The sequence below is a fragment of the Suncus etruscus genome, chromosome X, assembly GCF_024139225.1.
Source record: "Suncus etruscus isolate mSunEtr1 chromosome X, mSunEtr1.pri.cur, whole genome shotgun sequence".
Classification (NCBI taxonomy): domain Eukaryota; kingdom Metazoa; phylum Chordata; class Mammalia; order Eulipotyphla; family Soricidae; genus Suncus; species Suncus etruscus.
In genome coordinates, this window is record NC_064868.1 from 28181032 (window position 1) to 28206011 (window position 24980).

At 35.9% G+C, this 24980-nt stretch overlaps 2 protein-coding genes across 2 annotated transcripts in view; one reads left to right on the top strand and one right to left on the bottom strand.

Annotated features, from left to right (window-relative positions):
* Positions 1 to 4052: 4052 nt before the first annotated feature.
* Positions 4053 to 9165, bottom strand: LOC125998800 (F-actin-capping protein subunit alpha-1-like). The gene is made up of 2 exons (XM_049766864.1): positions 8697 to 9165; positions 4053 to 4149 (listed from the first exon to the last, which is right to left on the bottom strand). The coding sequence occupies exons 1-2, from the start codon at positions 9152 to 9154 to the stop codon at positions 4053 to 4055; spliced, it is 555 nt and encodes a 184-aa protein (XP_049622821.1). The 5' UTR covers positions 9155 to 9165.
* A 3639-nt stretch (positions 9166 to 12804) lies between these two features.
* IL1RAPL1 (interleukin 1 receptor accessory protein like 1) overlaps positions 12805 to 24980 on the top strand; it is a 52610-nt gene continuing 40434 nt past the window's right edge. The window contains exons 1-3 of the mRNA XM_049766865.1: positions 12805 to 12808; positions 13054 to 13186; positions 14920 to 15065. Of these exons, the coding sequence (XP_049622822.1) occupies positions 12805 to 12808; positions 13054 to 13186; positions 14920 to 15065 (283 nt within the window). The remainder of the gene's footprint in view (positions 12809 to 13053; positions 13187 to 14919; positions 15066 to 24980) is intronic.

Consider the following 24980-nt stretch of genomic DNA (forward strand, 5'->3'; position numbering starts at 1 on the left):
GAAATAGTCAAATGATATCTAATTAGGAATTTGCACCAAAAAAAGAATAATACAAGTGGGCCCTATTGCTGATTGAAATCCGCCCATTGAAGTAAAAAATGTATCCGTTTCTCTCTAAGGTCTCTTCAAACTGTGACCTACTTGAAAGCCTGCGTGTGACAAGCATTGTTCTTTTAGGTAGCAAATGATTTTTTATGATCAATTTTAGAGTGCTTCCTTCTGAACCTAGTAAGATTGAGCTGACAGTGCACCTTTTGGCCAAAAAGGCAGCAGACGCATTTAGTACAATTTACTGAGGCTTTTACGGATATCAACTTAAGGCAGCAAGAATATCATTATTCTCAGTACTCCAACCTTACCTGACTGATAATATTTGATGTGGCAGCTCTCTGGGTCATAGTTTAATTGTTTCTCTTATTATCTGAAGGAAAACAAACAAAATTGGGAGGAAAATGAAAATAATGTCTCTTATCCTGTATCTTGGGGAATTCTAATGCTCGCAATGCTTTTGCTTGGCCATCAGAAATGACTTGTCTGTGCGTACGTGTGTCTGTCTGTCTGTCTTTTAAAATATCTAAGTGGACAACAATACGGAAGAACTATGCATTTTGAACGTGTAAATCATGTGCTAGGATTGCCTTACCAGAAACTACATGTTACAGCAAACTAGAGAAAGAGAGAGATACATGAAAAGATGGATAGTTTCTCTTAATAACAAGTTAAATAGTTTGGAGTTAAAGAGAGCAAAGATGAATTACATTGCTGATTATTACACTTGAAAATAAGAAGAAAGAGTATAAAAGTCATCAGTACTGCAACAAAATCAGACATCTGTGTGTAAATATGCTGCTTATTTTAATGGCTACGCTAAGCAATGAGGCACGGATTATATTACTGCTAGCAGTAATTTTCAGGAAAATGTACAATCATCATTCTCATACCAATAGAAGAATGAACATGTTAAAAAATAAGTTTGCTTCTGTGATATGAAGGGCCCTAGCAAACGTTTGGACAAAGGTAGAGTTAAAGTAGCAGGTTTATATTGAGTGAAGGAATAGTGAGATAAATTCCAAGTGAAGACAAAAATGAGCTTTCTCTGAGTTGTTGGTAAGGTACTAGGTGAGCAGCGACAGAAAGAAGAGAAACATCTGACGGACAGGCAGGGAAGAATTTACATATAGTCACCTAAAGTTTACGTAGAGCAGAAAACTAGTTCAGAGATGATAATGGGCTAGAAATCAGTAACTCATAAGGGTGCACAATAGGTAATTGAGTTGCTTGCCATGCAACATACAGAATATTTCTGTAGCTTGGACCTTGACCCAATGGGTCACCTTGACTAGGGGTACTACCTAGTTTTTGTCCACATCAATGATCTTTCTTTTCTTTTTCTGTTTTTGTTTGGCGGCCATGCCTGGGTAACACTCACCCGGCAACGCTTAGGGTTTATTCCTGGCTCTGCACTTAAGAATCACTCCTGGTCCTGCTCAAGGGACCATATGGGATTCTGGGGTATGAACCTGGTCAGCCTCATGGAAGACACATGCCCTACCCACTGTACTATTGCTCTGGCCCACCAGTTTCTTTTATACCCACCACTGTCACTATTATAACCCTTTCCTCTTCTGTTCTCCATTTTACTTTCTGTTTAAGGGTTCTCTCTAAGTGATTTTCAATCTGGTTGATGTTCTGCACCCCAGTTTCACTTTAAATAAAGTCCATAGTAAAAAGGAAAAGGGAAAAAAAGAAAATGTTCCATCCAGAAAGTTCACTGCAACCATCTGCATGAAAATCATGTGCTTGTTAAAAATGAAAATCCTTAAGGATTGGATAGTACAATGTGTAGGGCGCATGCTTTGCACATAGTTGACCCACGTCATTCTCTATCTCATTGGTCCCTTGAGCCAGTCAAGCCTGAGTGTAGAGACAGGAGTAACCCCTGAGCATCTCCAGGTGTTCCCCCTCAAAAAATGTAAATACCAGAATGAAAGCTTAATGGTTAAAGCATATGCTCTGCATGCAGGAAACCCAGGTTTGATCCCTGGTATTCCATGGTCCTCCAAGATTATTGAAAACACACGCTTTCAAAACAGAGAATCCTTGTGACTCTCCATAATTGGAGGGTATATGTTGAGGGAAAGTATTAATCTTTTTGACAATAAGTTCGAGACTCACTATTTTAATGCCTGAAGCCATATTAAGGTATATAACAAATAATATTGTAGCAGGTGTGATAGTAAAAAAAAATAGTAGAAAGTTTTTGGAAATTTGTAAGAAGAAGCAAAGCTAGTAGTAATATTTGGTAGCTAAATTTAACACAAAATTTGGCTCCATTTATTTTCAACTTGAATATTAGGGATATATGTTCATTAATGATCTTTGTAGGCATTAGCTTACATGCTATTTTGTTATTTTTCCTTTGTTACTGAAAACATTCAATTCAATATATATTAGATAAACACAAATACATAATCACACTATTATTTTAATTTTCTTGTGTTGATTTCCATTCTGCTTAAATTTTACTGATTATATATTAAAATCTGTATATTAGACATTGTTTCCAGGCTTTAATTCAAAGAAAATTTATGTCTATATATATGTATAAAAAGTCTTTACTCCTAGATAGTATAACTGTTTTATAATAATATTTATCAGGTTTCATCATAGAAAACTATATTTTATTTCTATATCATAAGTTAATTATAAAAATACAGGGATTAATGATAATTCATTGATTGGAGTTAATTTCTAAGCCTAACAATAGAGTCTCATGAGCTATATTTCTGCCTTAGAAACAGATATCATGTTCATTCTTAAATACATTTAGCAAATGATAAGTATCATTTGTAAAGTAAAAATAATTAGGGAAAATAATAAATATGTCTAGCAATGAATATAGGAAAAGAGATACCATCTATACACAAGTATAAGCTGACCCTTCCCTTAATTTTACCCTAAAGACTGGGAAAACTTAGTGACTCGAGTATAAGCCGAGGTGGAAAATGTAGCAGCCACTGATAAATTTCAAAACTATATACCCAAAACAATCACAATAATTGAGGAATTGGAAGGTTAAATGTTTTTTAATATTTATTGCTAAAGAAAAACTGTAAACTAGCAACAATAACATTAAAACTTTAAAAAAAAAAGCACAAAACAATCATTTTTCCACACATTTATTTATCAATTGATCGATTTTTTAATGTCTTTATTTTTGTGTAGAGTTTCAAGTTGATGTCTCCAATATTATTTTATTTTATCTTATCTTTCTCTTTCTTTTTGCACTCCAGCATGATTTGATTTCAGAACCGAGACTATTGAGTGGTGCTTGTCTTTATTGCTGTAGTGCTCACTGGATATTTAATTTGATATTTCATTCTGTATTGTTGTGGTGTTTCAATTACCTTTTTCACATCCTCTCTCAAACTGAGGTTGAAAGCCTCTAGAAGGACTCCACCCATTTTCAGCATATTTAACTTCTTTTTTTATTCTTTTCTTATTTTGTACCCTAATCTATTGCTTTTCTTTCCTTCAAACAAAACCACATAACTCGATTTATCTAGCTCCCCCTCTTAAATAGAGGGGGAAACAAGGGAGGGTACCAGGACCAAACAGATATATGATCACTAATAGTAAGTCCCCTACTCTAGCAGCCCAGGGGGAGTTAGTGGGGGATATGGGTTGCAGAAAGGGAACTGGGATGAGGGGAGGACATATTTGGTGATGCGTATTCCCCTGATTCAATGCCAATATGTACCTATAATACTACTGTGAAAGATACGTAAGCCATTATGATCCAAAAAATTGTGTTTTAATCAGAAATGTTCTTTGACTTACATGTATTATTATATTATATTACTTATAGTATATGTTATGTTACTATATTATGTTATGCTAGTTCACCTCAATATGTTAATCAATTTTGTCTCTTGAATAAATTTTTACAATGAAAAAAAACTTTAAATAAAGTGCAGAAAACCATAGCATAATAGGTACTCAAGCTAAATCACAAAGGTTAAAATCCTTCAAAACTGGATTCCTTCTCCTCCTCATCTGTGTGTCCAAACAGCTTCAGATGTCTCTGATGTGAGGGTATCAGCATAGACATTGTCATCATCACTGAATTCGCGGATACCATCATCACTGCTGTCGGTGTCATACAAAGCACAGAATATTGTGGGTTCAATAGTTCAGTGGCATCCAGTTCAGTTCAGCTGCCTACCTCTTCAGCTCAGCCACAACTTGAGGACTGAGCTGAAGCACCGCCCCCTCCAGCAGACAGCAGAAGACTACTGGAGACTACGTGCATTTGATTAGGTTCCTACAAACCAAATCAAATCACCTGTATGATCCGAGTATAAGCTGAGTTCAGGGTTTTGGCACAAATTTTGTGCCAAAAAACTTGGTTTATACTTGATTATATAAGGTAATCTCCTTTAGTATTTCACTTTATGGGGAATTTTTAAGATGGGAAATTCTGGTAACTTAGGTTTTAAACGTATCTCTATGCTGGTTTTTTATAATGTATGCACCAAGTGACATTCTCATTAGCAGTGTAAAAAGTTATCCTTTTGTCCACATTCTTGCCAATCGGTTCTGTTTTACAATATTTCTCCTAATAGGCTAACTGGTTACACTAAATAAAGTATAATCATACTGTGGAATACTATTTAGCTATAAAAAGGAATTACTATCAAAGTGTGTTCAAACATGAATGAATTTGAAAACACTACGCTGAGCATAAAAGCAAAAGGAAGCATTAAGCTAGAAAAACTATCGGCTACAGATTGCTGATTGAATTCATAAGAGGTGTCAGACAAATACATATGGAGATAGAAAGTAAAAGTAGGTCAGTGGTTGACAAGAGCTGGGGAATTTGAGAGGAAAGAACAAATGACTGTTAATTGGTTTAGAGTTTCCTTTGGGGATGCTTAAATTATGCTAAAGGTGACCTTACCGTTGGTTGCAAAATTCTGTTACTCTACTGAAATCCACTGACTTGTACAGTTTTCAAAGGATATGTAAGTTCTAGCTCTGTACGCCTATTAAAAGTGTGTGCCATACCTTAAAATTATAAAAATTATAATTTTATAGATGATTGTTGGTAAACATTTGCCAACAACTGGTTCTACAAGTATATTTCTGGCACGAAAAATCATCTCAGCCATCAGATGGAAGATCTGAGTGAGATTTATGAGATTTATTTGCTTATCAATATTATATGTGGCATCTTTAGTGAATCGGTTTCTAGTTTATTCATACTAAAAGATTATTTTAATGTTTTGCTGTTACAATATCACATCACATATAAATATAATATTTAAAATTTAATATGAATTATTTAGATTTTCTCCCTCATTGTTTTACATGTAGACAACGTACAATGATAAATCACAACCTGATTTGCAATGTATGCAGGGAAAGGCATTCATTATGGTTGACTTTAAGCCATCAGTAAAATACATGAATCATGCAATTAGCAAGAGAGGTAGAGGTGTCATGCACTATTGTACAGTATATTTAAAACTTACTGAATTTCACAATCTGCTTACAGAATTTCTGTAAAAGCAGAATTGACTCATAGAAGCTGGTTCCAAGTCACGAGGAAAATAATAACTAAGTGAGGAGGTTCAGCATTTGCAATGTTTAGGCTAATTTCCAAAATAAATTTGGCTTATTGAAATATAGGTGAAAATGAGAATTTAATGCCAAGAATGCTATGTTAAAGAGTGAGAGAATATAAAATGAATTATGGATGGATTTCCTAAATGTCAAAGGCTTAAAAACCTTGTTTGTAACTGGCAAGTTCTACTTCATTAGCCTAAAGCATAAACAAAATCTTAACATTATTTCTTGTCCAAATAGCTAATGCCTAATTAATTTACTAAGTAAAATTTCCTAGTTCTATTTCCTAATTTTTGTATTTGTCCTTATTAATCTCTATCTGCCCTTATTGGGTGAAAGTAAATCAGCTCTTTTTAGGCCTTACTTTCTCCCATCTTTTCTGTCAACTCTTGCTTCCTATTCAACCAGAGGGGAAAGGGTGTACTGATTTTTCTTTCTACTTTGAAGCACAGCTAATATACACTTGAAGCCCAAGGTCACAGTTTTTTTGATGCTTGTGTGATTGACCATTACTCAAATGAAAAGTACTAGGTGGACATCATTTTCTTTCCCAAACACTTAAGCCATGGGCCTCAGGTGTGAGCCTGGCTTCATCAGGCCTCTCAGGATTAACTTTCCTGGGCTTCTAGAAGTTTTTTTCTACTCCCATAACCACATGTAAGAAGCAGGCTAGCATCTTCTGCTCAGCCAACAGATTGGTATAATTAAGAGAAATCACTCAAAAGTCTCTTCAGAGAACAGAGCTCTGCTCTAGTTGATTTTTCATCCTGATTGTACTGAGAAATAACTGGTAGCTCCCCCATGTCTTCCTCCACTCCTCACGCTTTCCTCCCTCCACCCCTCACAAAAACACTGATGTTTGTAAATAATAATACAAATATTTTTTCTGCCTAGTCTGTTTGTCTAGTTAATATCTGCTTTGAGACATTGCCTCTTACTGCAGCAATAAAAAGCACAGTGACTTCTTCGGGATAGTAATTCCATTGCTATTACATATGCTTTATCCTTTTAAGAAAATAGCTGAGAAGAATCCAGGCTTGAAAGTGACTATTCCTTGTGTGATTTGGGGGGGCTTTTGGGTCACACCCAGCGGTGCTCAGGGGATACTTTTGGCTCTATGCACAGAAATCGCTCCTGGCAAGCTCAAGGGACCATATGGGATGCCGGGACTCAAACCACTGTCCTTCTGCATGCAAGGCAAATGCCTTACCTCCATGCTACCTCTCCAGCCTCTCCTTGTGTGATTTTAAATAATTACTAACATAAACAGTACTTGATTCATTCTGATGCAACGTTACTTGCGCAAATATATAGTGACTTTTGTGGGAGGGTTGGGGGTACTTAGGGGCTAATCCTAGCTCTGTGTCTGGGAGTTACTCAGAAGACCTGAGCCTCCAGCATGCAGAGCATGTGATGGACCCATTGAACTCTCTAGCCTGCTCAGCCAGCTGGTTAGTGACCTGCTTAGAATGCAGATTTGCTGCAGTCCTTCTTGTAACTTGAAACCTTTCCCTAGTCTAGAGTTGCCATTTAAGGGAAGTCTCAAGTCTTTAATATGGCCTATGTGGAAGGTTAGAGATGTCAGAGCTATGGCCTCATCAGTGATTTATTTTCCTCCAAATCTTCTTCATATCTCTAGGCTCATGTGAGCTTCAGCCATCTGATGTTACATCCTTCAAAATTGCCCGACTTGCTCTTCTGCATGCCTTTTCTCTCTGGCTAAAGCAAGTCTCTATTTTTCCCACCATCTTTTTTTTTTGGTTTTTGGGCCACACCCGGCAGTGCTCAGGGGTTACTCCTGGTTGTCTGCTCAGAAATAGCTCCTGGCAGACACGGAGGACCATATGGGACACCGGGATTCGAACCAACCACCTTGGGTCCTGCATCGGCTGCTTGCAAGGCAAACACCGCTGTACTATCTCTCTGGGCCCCCACCATCTTTTTTAATGCCTTCTATGAACTCCATTTTCTGACTTATAATGTTGAATCTATGTCTGGAGAGAAGTTCTTCAATGTCCCCTCTAAGCATTGCAGATACCTGTAGGATTGGATTACAAAGCAGGCTAAGCCCCTACTGAGCAAAGATAATTGCTTAAATAAATGACTTCCTACACAGTTACAAGAGCTATTTTCAAAGTGTGGCAATGGAAGGTCTGTGAATGAGGAAAACAAGGAATTGGTAATAAAAAATTACTTAAAAGACTGATTCTTTAAATTATTAATACACAGATTTTGAACTCCGTAATATACGTTGATTCTGGTGACTTGTGATGTTAATAATCACACCATGTAGGAGTTTGAGAATTGCTGATGAATTCACAATGACCTTGGCACTGTTAAATGTAGTTTAGTTACAGAAAAGCCAGTGCTCTTACATAAATGTAAAAGTAAAGACCCGTAGAAACGGGGCTTGTTAGATAGTACATTGGCTAGGGCAACTGCTTTTCAGGTTTGATCCTCAGCACTGCATATAATCTCCTAAACACCATCAGGAGGCATCTCAGAGCACAGATCCAGAAGTAAGCCCTAAACATAGCCAGTTGTTTCCTTAAATCCTCAACCCCCCACATCAATCTAAAAAGGAATATTGGATTATTAGTTATTTTATAAAATTGGGTAGATACTTCCAAGTGATTGGTTCATTACATATCAGACCTCAATGACTTGGTTTTTGTGTAAATGTTCTCCAAAGAGCTTGAGAGATATACAGGAGGTAGGCACATGGCTGACACAGGTTCCATCCCTAGCATTCCATAGGCTATGATGAGTCCTACTATAAGTGATTCTTGAGGGGCAACAAGAAGAGAAATAATCCCTGAACATCCCTGGGTGTGGCCCCCAAAGCAAACAAAATAAAAAACCAAACAAGCAAATATACTCCAAGAATTTTATAGCTAAAGTATTTATTTAACTATTAAAATTTAATTAAATGTTTATATGCTAAAATTAATAAAGAATTCTACTTGAAACTCAATTTTGCTTCTTAAATGTTTGTAGCCATTTTCTAGTCTTACACTGACCAGCTTGTTTCCAATCAGGACTATTGTATATAAAATTAAAGTCCTTACTTGAAGAACATGTTAAATAAACAAAGATAAACAGTACAGAAGCCATTGGAATAGTGATCTTTCACGTAGGCCCTTAAAGCGCTGTCACAGGATTCTCTCCAAGACTTCAGACCGCCATCTACTTCCTCGGGTTGGGGGTAACTTGCTTCTTTCCGTAAGTGATCAAACTTAAAGGAAATCTTGTTTCTTGGATCTAAGGATCTGCTATTGCTCAGGTCACCATGTTCTGTAATCAAAACCTGATCTTCATAGCCTTCTATCTTCACAGGTGTGAACTGATCCATGTTATACTGGGCAAAGGCATGTGCTGCTCCTTCCCTGAGGAGATTGTCATTATTAAGTAGTAGTCGGACATCATTGAATACTTCATTAAATTCACCAAGGGGTGCATGAGTGATGAATTTAGCAGCTATCCGTACCTTCTCCTCATCTGACACCCGGTCCTCGAAGTCGGCCATCTTGGCTTCCCTGGCCCAGTCCTCCCCGGCCGCTCATAAATGTGTTTTACTTTTGAATTCTCTCCTTCTTGTCTCCTTCCCTTTACTACCATTATAAATATAGACATTGACATTGAAGAAGAGTTTTTATCCATTTTTTAGTATTCAGTAACTGCTGACATACCAGTGACGTAGTAAAGTATAAAACTGAAAAATGCAGGTATTGAAGGGAAAAAATAGGTATTTTGTGTTTTGATACTTTTGAGCAGGATTGTGTAAGCAAACATAAACAAAAACTGAAAATGAACCAAAATGAAAAGGGAAACTTTCAAGCAGTATATTTCTATTAACCTGTTGTTTCGGAAATACTAGTGACTTGTTTTAAATAGGATGTAAAACTTGTTCTGAATTACTCTTCCTTGGTCCTGCTTGCCAAGAACACAAATGTAACTGTGATATAGTATACCCTTCCCAGGTATTTTGACAGGTTTTTATATAGTTACAGAATGCACAGATAACATATAGATATGACATAACAGCTGGTGATGGTGGACTCATTTACATTGTTTACACTTCTATGACCAGGCCTTAAGGGAAGGTCAGTTTGTTAAAAACCAAGTAGTGTCTTCCTCTCGCCCAATATATGTCTAAAAGAAAGATGTTTATGCTTCAGCTTTGTTTCTGCTGAGTTAAGTCGAGTAAAAGATCATTTCTAAGTGACCCATTGAGCTGTGCAAGCCTTTTTGTTTATTCCAAATAAACTATATTTGTATTATTTGTAAAAAAAAAATTAAACAAAGATAAGCCAGAAAGTGATGGCTGTCTCAAGACATCTTAGAAGAAATAATTTATGAAGGATTCTTCTACTACAAAAACAATTCACATAACTAAGATGATAATATTACATCTTTTGTTTTTTTTAGTTTTGGGGCCACACCTGGTGACGCTCAGGGTTAATCCTGGCTCTGCGCTCAGATTCACTCTTGCTATGCTTGGGTGACCATATAGGATGCTGGGGATCGGGGTCAGCTGCATGCAAGGCAAATGCTCTATTTGCTGTACTATTGCTGCAGCCCTGAATCTATTACTTTTAGCTAGTAAACCTTTTTCTACTACTTAGAAAATCTGCTTTTAAGTATACCTTTTGCAGGTCTTTAGACCCTTCCTCGGTCTTCCTATGGGTTTCTAGTGTAGAATCACTCTTTTTTAAAATAATATGCAATATTTTACAATGAAAAACATTGCAATTTTAATTGCAAAATAAAATTTTGCAACAATGCCCCTCATCTCCCTACATCCCTAACCCCTACCTGTATTCAGGTGAGGCATTCTCTTTCTCTCACTACAATTGCCATGATAGTTGTCACTGTAATTATTTCTCTAAGTGCACTCCACCACTCTTTGCAGTAAGCTTCATATTCTGGGCCAGTCATTCCAGCCCTCATCTCTATTTTCTCTGGGTATTATTATTACAATAATGTCTTTTATTTTTTAAATCCCACAGATGAGTGAAACTATTCTGTGTCTATCTCTCTCCCTCTGACTTATTTCACTCAGCATAATAGTTTCCATGTCCATCCATGCATAAGAAAATTTCATGACTTCATTTTCCTGGTAGCTGCACGGTATTCTGTTGTGTATATGTACTGATTTCTTTAGCCACTCATCTGTTGTGGGACATCTGGGTTGTATCCAAATTCTGGCTATTGTAAATAGTGCTGCAATGAATATAGGTGTGCAGGAGGCATTTTTGTATTGTGTTTTTGTGTTTTTAGGGTATATCCCTAGAAGTAGTATAGCTGGATCATATGGGAGCTGAATTTCCAGTTTTTTGAAGAATCTCCATATTCTTTTCCATAAAGGCTGGACTAGATGGCTTTCCTTCCAGCAGTGAATGAGAGTTCCTTTCTCCCCATATCCCCGCCAGCACTTATTGTTCTTGTGTTTTTTCTTTTCTTTCTTTCTTTTTTTTTGTGATGTGTGTCTCTGTGGCATGAGATGGTACCTCATTGTTGTTTTGATTTGCATCTTCCTGATGATTAGTGACATGGAGCATTTTTTGACGTGCCTTTTTTTCTATTTATATTTCTTCTTTGAGGAATTGTCTTTCATTTCTTCTCTCTCTTTTTTTATGGGGTTAGAATTTTGTTGTTGTTAAGTTCTGTCAGTACCTTGTATATCATAGATATTAGCCCCTTATCTGATGGGAATTGAGTGAATAGTTTCTCCCATGCTGTGAGTGGCCTTGTAGCCTCATCACTATTTCGTTTGAGGTGCAGAAACTTAACTCTTATGCACAATTTGGGGAGATGTTTACTACTTACCCACCTCTTAGCTTGAAATATATAGTATCTTATTAGAGATTATGTAATAGGGTTACAGTTCTGTTCAAGTTTAAAGTATTGTCATTTTGGTTTTTAGCATATCACATAATTGAAGTAACTATGATCCTTCACAGGATCTCCATATCAGCTTTGATCAGACTTTACACCTCCCCCACCCAAAGCCATTTGTTGATTGATCTTTACTGTTTTAATACATACCACCACCAACATGCCTTAGACTCTCCACCTATGCAACTTTATCATTATCCTCCACCCCTTACTCCCTACATTTTTGGGGGTTTTTTTGGAATATTTTCCTCTGTACTTTATCATGTGGTCAGATTCTTATAAAATTACGTCAGAATTTTTATTGAATTGAAAGGGCTGACTTCAATTGCCTATAAACTTATTTCTACATCCTCATTTCTAGTTCTTTTGTGGAACTTTTCCCTGAGAACCCCCTTAGTGAAGTAGACTCTTTATGGTTGTCATCGTACTTCCCCGTTTCTGACCCCATTTGAAAACAGAAATATACTAAAATTAGTAGGGCAGGAATATTTTCATTCTCAATATTTGGTTGAGGCTTGGGAAAATGAGATGTACTCAAAATGGCATAACCTGTCCAGAAATAAACCTTACTAACTGCAGGCACTCAATTCACCTCCATTTATTTTTCTAGTCAGGGACATTGGTCAGTCACTGACTATATTTTGTAGCTATCTCAATCTGTAGTCATCACTATGGCTCTCTCCCGGTAGCATATCACATACAGAAAAGCACTAATCACCAGATAGTATCATTAATTTTATATCCAAAAAAATCCAAATACTTATTTTTGTGAATCATTTTTATAATTTTCTATTCTACTTGAGGTTGTACTAGTTTCCTTAAGTTATAAAATTATTTCTTATTTGATAATGGAGAGAAAATGTAAAAAGTATGGTACTTACATTCCATGATTCTGACCTAGATTCAATCCCATGTAGCCCATAGGGTCCTGTAAGCCCACCAGGAATAATTCCTACATGTGGAGACAGGAGTAACCTTTGAGCATACTGGATCTGGCCCAAATGCCAAAAAGCATTCCTTATGTAGTATCGGATATATTATCTATGATATATAGCATATAGGACATATATTCCTTATATAGTATATATTTCAATAATATTTGTAGAAGAGATCTGGGTTTACAGTTCCTTTTCTTTCCTGTTCAAAGACTTTTCTTTGCTATTAACCACCTTCAGGACCAGGAAACTATTACCTGCCCCATAAAATAGCATTATTAACATTACCCTCTGACATCATGCTTTGAGAAATTATATCACCTTTGTGATATCTTTTCCAAGAATGCGTAACCTCAATCTAATCATGTGAAAGCATCAGCCAAATGGAAGAACCTTCTATAAAATAACTGACCAGTCTTTTTCAAAATCTTATAAGTAACCACTATTCCATTAAACAGTCAAAAACACAATATATAGTTGACAAAGATGTTTCATTAAATCAATGAAGTGATTAAAATGTTACCTGCCAGTTTCCTAAAATAAGAGGGTACAAATAATTTTTCTAACACATTTCCATCACTTCTCTCCACAGGCGATTCAGCTAATCTAACCTGCAGAGCTTTCTTTGGGTACAGCGGAGATGTCAGCCCTTTAATTTACTGGATGAAAGGAGAAAAGTTTATTGAAGATCTGGATGAAAATCGAGTTTGGGAAAGTGACATCAGGTAAAATTATGTTTTTCTTTTAACTGGTACAGTCAAAATTTAGATTTTCTCTATTAGCAAATAGAAAGTGAGCTAAAAGAAAGTATTTTTGGTCTCATGATTATAATTTAAAAATAAAATTTTAATGGCAAAGAGGCAACACAACATAAAGACCATTAAACAAAGAACTTAACAGATAAAAAAAAAGGTTTTCACTAAAGAACATATTGAGTGTAAGGCAGCCCAGACATAAGCTATAAAAATGTGATTTTGTACAATTTTTAAATAAGAACTCTTTTATTTGTTTAGAGAAAATATAAATTAAGTACTAGGAATCAACCAGCATAATATCTGTAACTTCTTTTCAGATGTTGTCATGTATTTGAACTATTATGTTGTTTATGAGACACTTGACAGTAATGATATAAGAATATACAAAATTTTTATCATCTATTTTAGTCTGACTTTAAGATACAAATATGTATGTATTGGATATGACAGAAAATTACTAAAATGCTATTGATTTTAAGTGCATAATAATTTAAGTGAATACTCCTTAAGTTTCTTTGTAAAAATCAAATTGACTTTAAGTATTAAGGTATTAATTTATCACTAAAATCTAGCTTCAGCATATTATTTTAATCATAATGTGTATAAGGATAATAATGATAAATAAAACATAAGTGGATTAAATTGTTTATATTTGTAAATATTCTAACATCCGAATGTTGCATTTGTGGACACATCCAGAGTTTTCATTTATAGCTTTAAGACATGAACAAAGGAATAAGAAGATTTTTAATTGAAAATTAAAGCATATAAAACAACCTTATTATGGTTATTTATATTGAGGTCTTCTGTGTGGTGTCAAACACACAAGAATATTCCATTATCACAGGACTCTGAAATAGCAAGCTGAGTAATTCTATAAACATACTATAATGTTCTTTTACTACTTTCTATGTTTAAAACTTCACTTTTATTTTTTATCCGTACACTTTGAAATAGTATAGTATAGACAGCAAACCTAACTTTCTCCCCTCTCTTTTGTGGGTGCTCAGGATAATTTCTCATGTTATTTTTTGTCTATTCTCCATTAGTAAGTATTGTGCCAAATTGATTGGAGGCTGGAAATAGAAGCACTGACATTTTTCATGTATTGCAAAAGATTCTCAAATATTTGACTGTGAAGTTAGTGAGCATTTATAATTCTAAATATCAGAATTCCACTTTATTAGGACTTTTGGACTACCAATTTATAGTTTCCTATTTCTTTTAAAACAGGCAAATGATTCACGTCATTAAAACCATCAGGTTGGAGATTTCAACTAAAATGTCAAAATATCTCTAAAATTTCCTTTTTTTCTTTTAATTAACTTGAAATATAATTAGTTCGCTAGCCTAAGACATTATTATAATTTCTTATCTCACCTTTATATATTTCTTAAAGGAAAAGCAATTTATAGACTTTTATTCAAGGTCGCTTTCACCTCTTTATTATGACAGTGTGATTGTCCTGCTAAGAGAGATAATTAACTGCAACTTCATTAGCATCTACAAAGACAATCTTCCTCATTAGAAGTGAAGAAGAAAAGGGCATAATATAATTTAATTAAGATAGCATCAATCCATTGCCAAATTTGAAGCACTGATGCTGTAGATATTTTTCACATTTAGATTCAGATTTTTTCTATATTTTTATGTATGTATATGTTTATGTGGGATTTGGAGTTTTATTTTGTTTTATATTTTAGGATTCTTAAAGAGCATCTTGGGGAACAGGAAGTTTCCATCTCATTAATTGTAGACTCCGTAGAAGAAGGTGACTTGGGAAATTACTCCTGTTATGTTGAAAATGGAAATGGACGTCGACATGCCAGCGTTCTCCTTCACAAAAGGGGTGAGTGTAACCTTCCAAGCTTGACTGGCCAATGGAACAGAATGGGTGGGAAATAAAGAAGGAGCAAAAATAAAATGTGGTGTTATATACAAAAGTAATTAAAATAAAATGATCACATTAGCATGAAGGCCATCAGCAAGACAATGCATAGTGCGTGCATGGTGACTAGCTCAACTACTCAAATTTGAACTCCTTGCACTTCTTTAATAATGCCAGTGGCAGAAATTAATCACATTATTGAACTTCTGGGGCCGGAGAGATAGCATGGAGGAAAGGTGTTTGCCTTGCATGCAGAAAGTCAGTGGTTCGAATCCCGGCATCCCACATGGTCTCCTGAGTTTGCCAGGAGCGATTTCTGAGCATAGAGCCAGGAGTAACCCCTGAGCACTGCTGGGTGTGACCCCCCCAAAAAAAAAACGAAAAAACATTATTGAACTTCTCTTCAGCTTTAGCTTCCAAATATATACAATGGGGGAAATGAGAATATCAACCTTTCAGTGTTTATTAAGGACAAAAGAATACAAGAATTATGAAGAATTCAATAAAGCTTCTGCACAGGAAGTATTTTGCTAAATGCTATTCATTATATTAGAAACAGATAAGCCAATTAAAAATAACCAAGATAGTTATGTCAACGACTATGTTCTTTATTGAAAGGTGGTTCCTTTAGTGTATGAACCATCAATGATGGATTTCCCCATTGCAGCACTTCCTGACATTTTTCAGCCTTGAATAACTTCCACATGTGTAATATCCTCCCATGAGTAATAATAATTCATTAATTATGCATTAAGGAAATATTATGCAGTTATTATTCATTAATAATAATCCAAGTAAGATAGGCCATGGTTCAGTGCAACCATCTGTTACACTAAATCCTATTTCTCAGCAACATCTTATCCATAGGGTTAAATATGTATATAAATATCCATTATGTTGTCTGAAATTAGAGATGACTGTAAAGCTTGCCTTTTACTTAGTGAAACATGTATATTGCAAGAGAAAAATCCATTGGTTCTCAGAAATTTCACTATTTTGGAAAGGCACACTTGGACCTCTTTTAGAAAAATGTAGAGTGATTTTAAAAGCACATGTTTAGCACATGTTTAATCCTGAACTTTTTGAGGTTTAAGAAAGAGAAAACTGATTTTTTCCTTCCCCACAAATATGATAATGGGAATTAGATTCCCTGTGAATATTACTGAAAGTTATTTAAAAAAAAACCTCTTGTTACAATGACTACAATATTAAAGATGGTTTACTTTTGTAAGATGAGTACAGCAAAGAAAGCTGCGGTTAGCAATGTGATTGGCTCTATCTCTTGCTTAATGTTTATATTCGGTCTGTGAAGGGATTTTAACTAGAAACATTATACATTAAAATAACAAGCATAGTTCTCTGGGTGGGAAACAACTTTAAAATGATACCGTAGAACTACACTTTAATATCTTCCCAAGAGAGCCATCACCTCATAGTAGATAATATTCCCTCTCATGGAAGTCTATTCTCTCTGGAAAAACTGTTAGAAAGAACTACAGTATTTATAGTTCTTACTTTGTGTCAACAGGAATAGGATAGGAGGTAGAGAAAAATCAGAATTAAGACAGGTTTCTGCCTACTAAAGAAAGAGGAGTGTATAAGAGATGAACACATGCATTTATAATACAGTCTGTAAATATGAATACATTTTTATGCTGTGCCTATACTACATGAGGTATTTTTCATTTGCCAAAGTATTCTAGACACATAAATGTGTTCTAATGTGAATAGATAGATAGGTGGGGCAGGACAGATAGTACTGTAAGTCAGGCACTTGCTTAGATACAGCCAACTCAGGTTCAACCCTTGGCACCACATAGTGTCACCTGAATAATGCCACAAGTGATCTCTGAGCACAGAGCTAAGCTCTGATCAAACCTTGCCCAAACCAGACCGTGCCCAAAAATAAAAATAAATTTAAAGTGGGTATTATTCTCTCCTTTTACAACAAAATAACAAAAAGTGGGGCTGTAAGAAATGCACATGTGTAACGCATTTAAAATCAGTCTACATGATTTACCAAAGTAACAGACAAAAAGAAAGAAAAATCACCTCACTCTGTAAAAACACCCAAGTACTCTGACTTTTTCTGAGTAGCTGGAAGTGGGGAGTGTTGCCATATGTCTTTTACCTTAAAAAGATGTTCCAGCAATCTGACAAAAATCTAACATTCATTTCTCATTTTTAAAAATCTTGCAGCAAACTAGGATTGGAAAAAAATTAGTAATTCTGAAAGCATCAACATTTGACAGTATATTTTATAATTAAACATATATTTTTCAATCTATTTTTATTCCCTTGATTAGCTCTTCCCCCATGTCCTAAACTCTCAATCTCTTTTCCCCCAAAATTGCACTTCAAAAAACTTACAAGAGTCACTGTGATTGGGCTAGACCTAGGCTCAATTTATTTAGCTCCTTTTATTTGTTTTTTTTTTCTTTGTGGAGAAAATATACTTTTTGCATTATGCTCACTCTCATAGTCTAAAAACATAGGGCAAATATATAAATCTGTTGACTTAGACAACATGTACTTCCTTTTAGAACAATATAAGATTGACCGTTGTGATCATTAAGAGAGAAGAAGAAAAATATTATAAGGAATCAGAGTGATAGCACAGTGGGTATGGAATTTGCCTTGCATATGCAGCCAACCCAGGTTCGATCCATGGCAGCCCATATTGTCCACCAAGCCTGCCAGGAGTGATTTTTGAGTGCAAAAGCTAGGAGTAATCTGAGTGTCACAGATGTGGCCAAAAAATGTAAGGTTATAACTATTAAAACTATTTTTTTTGCTGACTGACAAACAAGCCAAGAAGTGTCAAAGACCTCTCCACTGTTTTCAGCATGTTTAACCTAAGGTTATGAAAGTTTCCCAAAGCCACAAAACAGATGATTGAAGAATGAAGGCTATTGTCTAAAAAAAAACATTCCTAAAACTATTTCCCTAAACAAGAAAAAGAAAATTGTGACTGATACTTACATCTCCCTCAATGTTTTTCAAATGTGTATTTACACTAGCAGTACTTTCTTCTTAGGAAAATAAAACACAAAGAGACCAAAAGAGTCCTTCACATACTCCAAAAGCTCCCCTATGTGCTTTTGAAGTTCCGATGTGCCTTCCTTTTAAAGGGAACTGCTGCAAATAAGTCATCAACTTCCAAAGGAGTTATGGATGAAATACAATGGATGCGATCTCCTTAAGAACATGAGCTATCCCTCATCTTTTCCCCAATATTATTTCTCATCTCTGTGGGAAAGAAAGACCTTTCTTTAATATTTGGAATAATTGCAAGTCCACAAGTCCTTCAACATTCAGAAGACACAGTGCCTGTAACTTGTTTGGAGTTTTCATCTGAGTCCCCGAATGAATCAAATTGCTCTCACATTAACAATTCTGTAATTTCACATGAGTTACTATATTACTCAGAAGACTGAAAAGCTCAGGGAAGGAACTAGAACATGCAACTAACTATTATATTATTTGCCACTGACTCATAAGTCCCTTCACTTATTTTTAGACCTTCATAGTTTTCCTTTTCAAACCCTCCCCAGAGAAATATTTACAAGTAGTTGATGAACAGATTTCACAAGCCACAAATTGTTCATTCATGTGACAGTTAAACTCCCTAGGAGACAACTTTACCAGAGTCACTGAAGCATTTTTTCTTTCACTATTACTAACCTTCAGGATATTGTTGTTGACATAATAAAAATGATGCCAAATCCCCCTGACAGTACATATGTTTTCTCTGAGACATTGTCCATATGTATTGTATGGGTCTTCCTTAATGCCAAGAGAATATTACAATAACAAATCTCACTAGGATTAAACTAGATTCTGTATGAGCCTATTATCTTTCCAAAAACTTAATCCCATAAATCTGGCTGGAATTTTAATAGAAAACCTGACCAAAGAATCATCTTGATTATTAATATTTATTCTTGGGGTTGCAGAGATAGTAAAGCTGGTAAAATACTTGGCATGCATGTAACAGAGCCCAGTTCATCTCTGACATCAGGCTATATTATTTTATATATGTGCTGACCTTTATCCCTCACTCTAGTTCTTGGCCTGACAAGCTCAACGTTTATATTCCAGATTCTAAAAGATGAAAAGCACACTTTTATTGATGACCACATCTGCCCTTGCTCAAAAGCAACTCCTGACTCTCTAGTGGGGAATATGTCTAATAGTATTCGGGGGACCATGTGGTGTTGAGAATTGAAGCCAGCTTCCTGCATGCAAAACATGCATTCCAGTCCTATGAGCCACCTCTCTAGCCACAGTTGGCAGGCATACTTACTACTATTTCTTGTTTCTTGCATATTTTTGCAATTGCATGTGCAATTGAAATCCAGGTTTGTCTGAATTTTTTACCTGGATGCCTTTATTTCCTATTCCAATTGCTGTAGCCAGGGAACAGAGCAATAGAGTGTATAGTGGGTAGGATGCCAGCCTTACACACAGCCAATCTATGTTCAATCCCTGGCATCCCATCTGGTCTCACAAGCACAGCCAAAAGTGATCCCTGAGAACAGAGCCAGGAAAAATACCTGAACATTACCAGTTGTGAGTCAAAACAAAACAAAACAAAACAAAATAACTGATGCTGCTTGACTCTGCATGCATCAAACTCTGACCTTCAGTTTCACTCCAAATATCTCACCCTTCCATTTGAATTGATAGTGCAGCTGTTAGGATGCTTGCATTGTACAGAGCCAACTTGGGTTCAATCTCTGGCATCCCATATAGTCACCAACAGCCAGGAGTAATTCCTGAGTGCAGGTCCAGGAGTAAGTTCTGAACATATCTAATTGTGGCCCCAAACAAAACAAATCAGCCAAACAAAAGTCTTACCTTTTCTCTCCTCTACATTTCTTATGTTTTCCTTTTTTTTGATACAGAAGTTCCCCCAGGATACCCAGCAACACTGTGCTCTGGTCTCAAGTTTAGCCACTCCTTCACCCATCTGGCAGTCCTAAATTTGAGCTTTACCCAGTCTATTGTCCATAATAGAATTCACAATGTGGAAATATAGGCATATCTACAGTGGGTAGGGCCCAGCACCACATATGGTCCCACTAGCATAGCCAGGAGTGATCTCTTTATGCAGAGCCAGAAGTAAGCTCTAGTCCCACCAGGTACGGCCCAAAGCAAAAAACAAGTAAAAATAAGCTGTAGCAATAATGTGCTCCATTAATACTCCCTCACAGCTAATTTATCTTTCATTAAAATTTTAGCTTTAACTTTGGCAGTCAGTCTATGGATTCTGTATTTGAACAATAATAATTTTACTTTGGCTTGAATATGCTGTCTTAAAGGAGATCTTTTTTCATTTATTCATGCATGTAGTGCTAATGTTAAGAACCTACTATATGTCTGGCATTTCTGAAGTAAACAAGAAATCAGAACCAATATAATTTGGAATGCCATTGCCTACTTTTAAAATCGCATTGATATTAAGCAGTTGTGTTCTAGTGAGTGTTTGGCTTTGAAACTGTCACATTAAAGGAATGCTCATTAACAAGCCTATTCTGAATGGTTGTGTTTAGATATATTGATTACAAAAATATGGCAATTCATTCATCATGATGTTGTTTGGGAACTGGCAAAGTATCTTGCTGAGAGACTAGCGCTACTTATTAATGATGAACATCTAAATTTCCTCTATGCCCCCTCAAACCCATTTTAATTCTTACATACATACACATACTCTCTCAAAAGAATGCAATCGATAGAAATTAGACTTGCTCAATAAACTCTCCAGTCCTTGAAATATCTTTAGTAATAGAATTAGCATGTACTGCATTTGGAAGGCATTGTTTTTAAAGCCAGATGAATTTAGACCCAGCGGATTCCTTGTCTCTTCTTGTAATGAATTATTTTTATAATATTGTGCCCCGTCTCCTTGTTAGTATTTGCTTAGTTGCATTTGTTCACAGAAGGATGCAACCAAGTTACAATGTTCTTCAACTCTCTCTCTCTCTCTCTCTCTCTCTCTCTCTCTCTCTCTCTCTCTCTCTCTCTCTCTCTCTCTCCCTCTCTATCTCTCAGAGCTCACTTCTAGGCCATCTTTCCTGCTTTTAGAATATGGAGAAAACAAACTTTGTCTAGATATCAAAACAGCCTTCCTGGCTTTGTGATAACATTAACTGTAAAAGACAATGAACCAATAAAATGGCATGAAAGAGTTGCATGGAGTCACAGCTTATATAATACCAATGTATTAATAAACTTTGAATTTTGTTGCTGCAGCATCTCTAAATCGAAGCTATCAGATTAAAAAATATTCTATCTTAGATAAGATCTAATACAGGGTCATTGGACAGTGGAGTGTTCCTGGGTACATTGGTGGTGATGAGGTGAGGTGTCTATGTAAACCAAAACCATAAATCTAACAACAGTGTAAACACATCACCTTTCTTATATATTTTTAGTTTTTTTCTAACCCACCCATTTTTTTTCTATCTTAAAATGTTTTTAGTTCCTCTGTTCCTCAATTATTCAAGATATCAAACAATGGGTTTCAATTCCTTTTTCCCCTTGCTAACTATGTAAAAACAAATATATACTTGTGGGTTATTATTAATGCAAAGATCCCAAAATCTCAGATACTAGTGATTTTGGCATCTTTTATCGCCCTCCTCATTTTTTGTTTATCAGCTATACTCAAAGGTGCCCAGGGCTTATTCCTGGCTCTGTACTCAGAAATCATTCCTGGAAGTCTGGGGAGATCATATTGGGTTCTGGGTTGGCCATGTGGAAGACAAGTGCCCTACATTATTAATAGAGCTCTGTAATATTGCTCCAGATTCATCTTTAAATTCCTGGTATGTATATTCCAACAAGATGATTTTACTACCACCAAAATTTCAAGCATAAAGATAATCCTTAGGGGCCAAAGTGATAGTATAGGGGGTAGGGCTTTTGCCTTGCATACAGTCAACCTGGATTCTATCCTCAGCATCCTATATATTCTACAGAGCTCGCCAGGAATAATTTCTGAGCTCAGAGCCAAGAGTAACCCCTGAGCAATGCTAAGTGTGGCCCAAAACAAATAAAAATAACCATTAGAGTTATATAGAACATATGATTTAAGGATGGTTAGCTTTAATTTATTTTTACATCAACACTGGAATATCTTTTCAAAGGTCTGTTGATCCGAATTTTTCCCTGATCATCAACAACATTATGTAGCATAATTTTGCCTTTATTATCAGTTTGGACACTCAATTTTTAAAAACTGCTAACTAGATTATCTAAGCATCATTTTATTTAGTAACCAAGAGGGCCACTGTTGGCTTACTAACTTATTTTTCAATTAATAAATAACAAGGGTGGGCCAAAGTGAAAGCACAGCGGTAGGGCATTCACCTTGCATGCAGCCGATCCAGTACGGACCTGGTTGGATCCCTGGTGTCGCATATGGTCCCTCTAGACTGGAACTATTTCTGAGCACATAGCCAGGAGTAACTCTTGAGCATCACCGGGTGTGCCCCCCCCAAAAAAAAACAAAAATAAATAACAAGGAGATGTACCTGAACAAAGCCAAAACTAGGAATCAAGAATGCTATATCCTTCAGTTATTTTCTCTCCAACCACTCATATATACCATTGTAGTTTAGGTCTCTTGACTCTATTGTCATTGACTTTGGGTTGGGTATTTAGGTCTGACCATTATTTATTTCCAATCAATGCTCATGAGACTGCTTTGCCCCTGCTACCATCCACTTTTTTTCTCAATTTGTATAAAGACAGAAATATGAGGCAGAACAAGATGATTCATGTTCTATGGTTCTGGTAAAAGAAAAAAAAGTGAGTTGGAGCCCCTATTTAGTAGCAATAAATATAAATTTAAAAGAAGAAAAAAAGAAAAGAAAAATGGAGGCTGCTTTTGCAAGTTTTTTGTTGTTGTTGTTGTTATTGTTTGGTTTTGCATAGGCACAGTAAGTATTCAGGAAATTAGAAGGGAAATTCCCTTGGCCTAATAGATACAGCCTGTATCCACCATTGAAGCATACTGTCATGAGAACAACTACAGGCTCCAGACAAGTTCATTGTAGAATCCCTAAGGTCTTTCTTTTTGGTGTCAGAAAATGTTTTGCTCAGTTGTGGTTAACAAAGTAAGTCATCTGTAATTAGATACCCTGGTTTTTACACAGATCCTAGAATGGAGTGTCTTCTGATTTCATCTCACCATTAGGTGGTGAGGTAGGGCAACCTGCCCTTAAATCAAGTTATGCTGTTTCCTCATCTACAGGATGTAATAGTCCCAAGTCCATCCATGTATAGGCAAATTTCATGTCTTTATTTTTCCTAACAGCTGCATAGTATACCATTGTGTAAATATGCCATAGTTTCTTTAGCCACTTATCTGTTGTTTGGGCACCTGGCCATTGTAAATAGTGCTATGATGAACCTAGGGTTGCAGAGGGCACTTTTGTATTGTGTTTTTGTATTCCTAAGATATGTCCTTAGGAGCACTATTGCTGGGTTATATAGGAACTCAATTTCCAGTTTTTTGAGGAATATCCATATTGTTTTTCAGAAAGGCTGATTAGATGGCATTCTCACCATCAGTGAATGGGAGTTCCTTTCTCCCTCCATCTACTCAAGCATTGGTTGTTCTTGCTCTTTGTGATGTGTGCCAGACTGTGGCATGAAATGATGCCTCATTGTTGTAGTTTGCATCTTCCTAATGATTAGTGATGTGGAGCATTTTTCATGTGCCTCTTGGCTATCTGTATTTCTTCTTTAAGGAAATGTCTCTTCTTTTCTTCTCCCAATTCTTTGATGGGGTAGATTTTTTCTTGTTAAGTTCTGCCAGTGCCTTTTATTTCTTAGATATTAGTCCCTTATATGAAGGGTATTGGATGAAAAGTTTCTCCCATCCTGTAGATGGCCTTTGTGTTCTAGTCATTGATTCCTTTGAGGTCAAGAAGCTTCTCAGTTTAATGTAGTCCCATTTGTTTAACTTTGCTTTCACTTGTTTGCAAAGTGAGGCAAGCAAGAGGCACCTCCATAAAAGTGCCTTTAGTCTCAACATCATGAAATGTTTCCTCTACATTATCTTTTTTTTTATTTTCAAAATTTTCTTCAGATGAATATTTATTGTGCTGTAATATTTTAATTTCTGAAATTTTAAAAATATTTTTATTTAAATACCTTGGTTACAAACATGATTGTGGTTGGGTTTCAGTCATATAAGATGACACCTCCCATCCCCAGTGTAACATTCCCATCACCAATGTCCCAAATATCCCTCCTCCACCCTCCCCACATGTACTTCAACATCCAATCTTGATCAAAACTCTCAGCAAGATGGGAATGAAAGGAACCTTTCTCAATATAGTTAAGGTCATTCTATATAATTTATAAAAAAATAGGTTCTTGTATTTCTATCCTGGAGAATGCACTCTTAAGTCCCTAGAATAATTTTCTACAACCCTCTTATTATTACTTCTGTTTTGTTACTAGAGTGTCAGTAAATAATTACTGAGGGAATTTTTAAAGAGTGATTCTAATTCATTGGTCTGGAATAGGATCCCAAATTTAAATTTCAAACACGTTCCTTTTCAATACTTAAGATGCTCATCTAAGGATCTACTACAATTGGCACATTAAGGTCTTTGCCCAGACAATTGACCCTTTAATAACTTGGTAGGCAGTTTCTAGCTTCCTGGGTTTCCAGGTCCCATGAGAAAGAAATGAAAGAAAGAACGGTACAGCCAGTCAGGTCTAGCCAGTCAGTAGGACTGTTTCCAATTAATTGTCACATTCCTTCCTTTTACATGGTCAACACCTCTGAACTTACTTGAACATGAATGCATTGCCCTCACATACTACTTTTAGTGGGATTATTTGCTTTGTGTA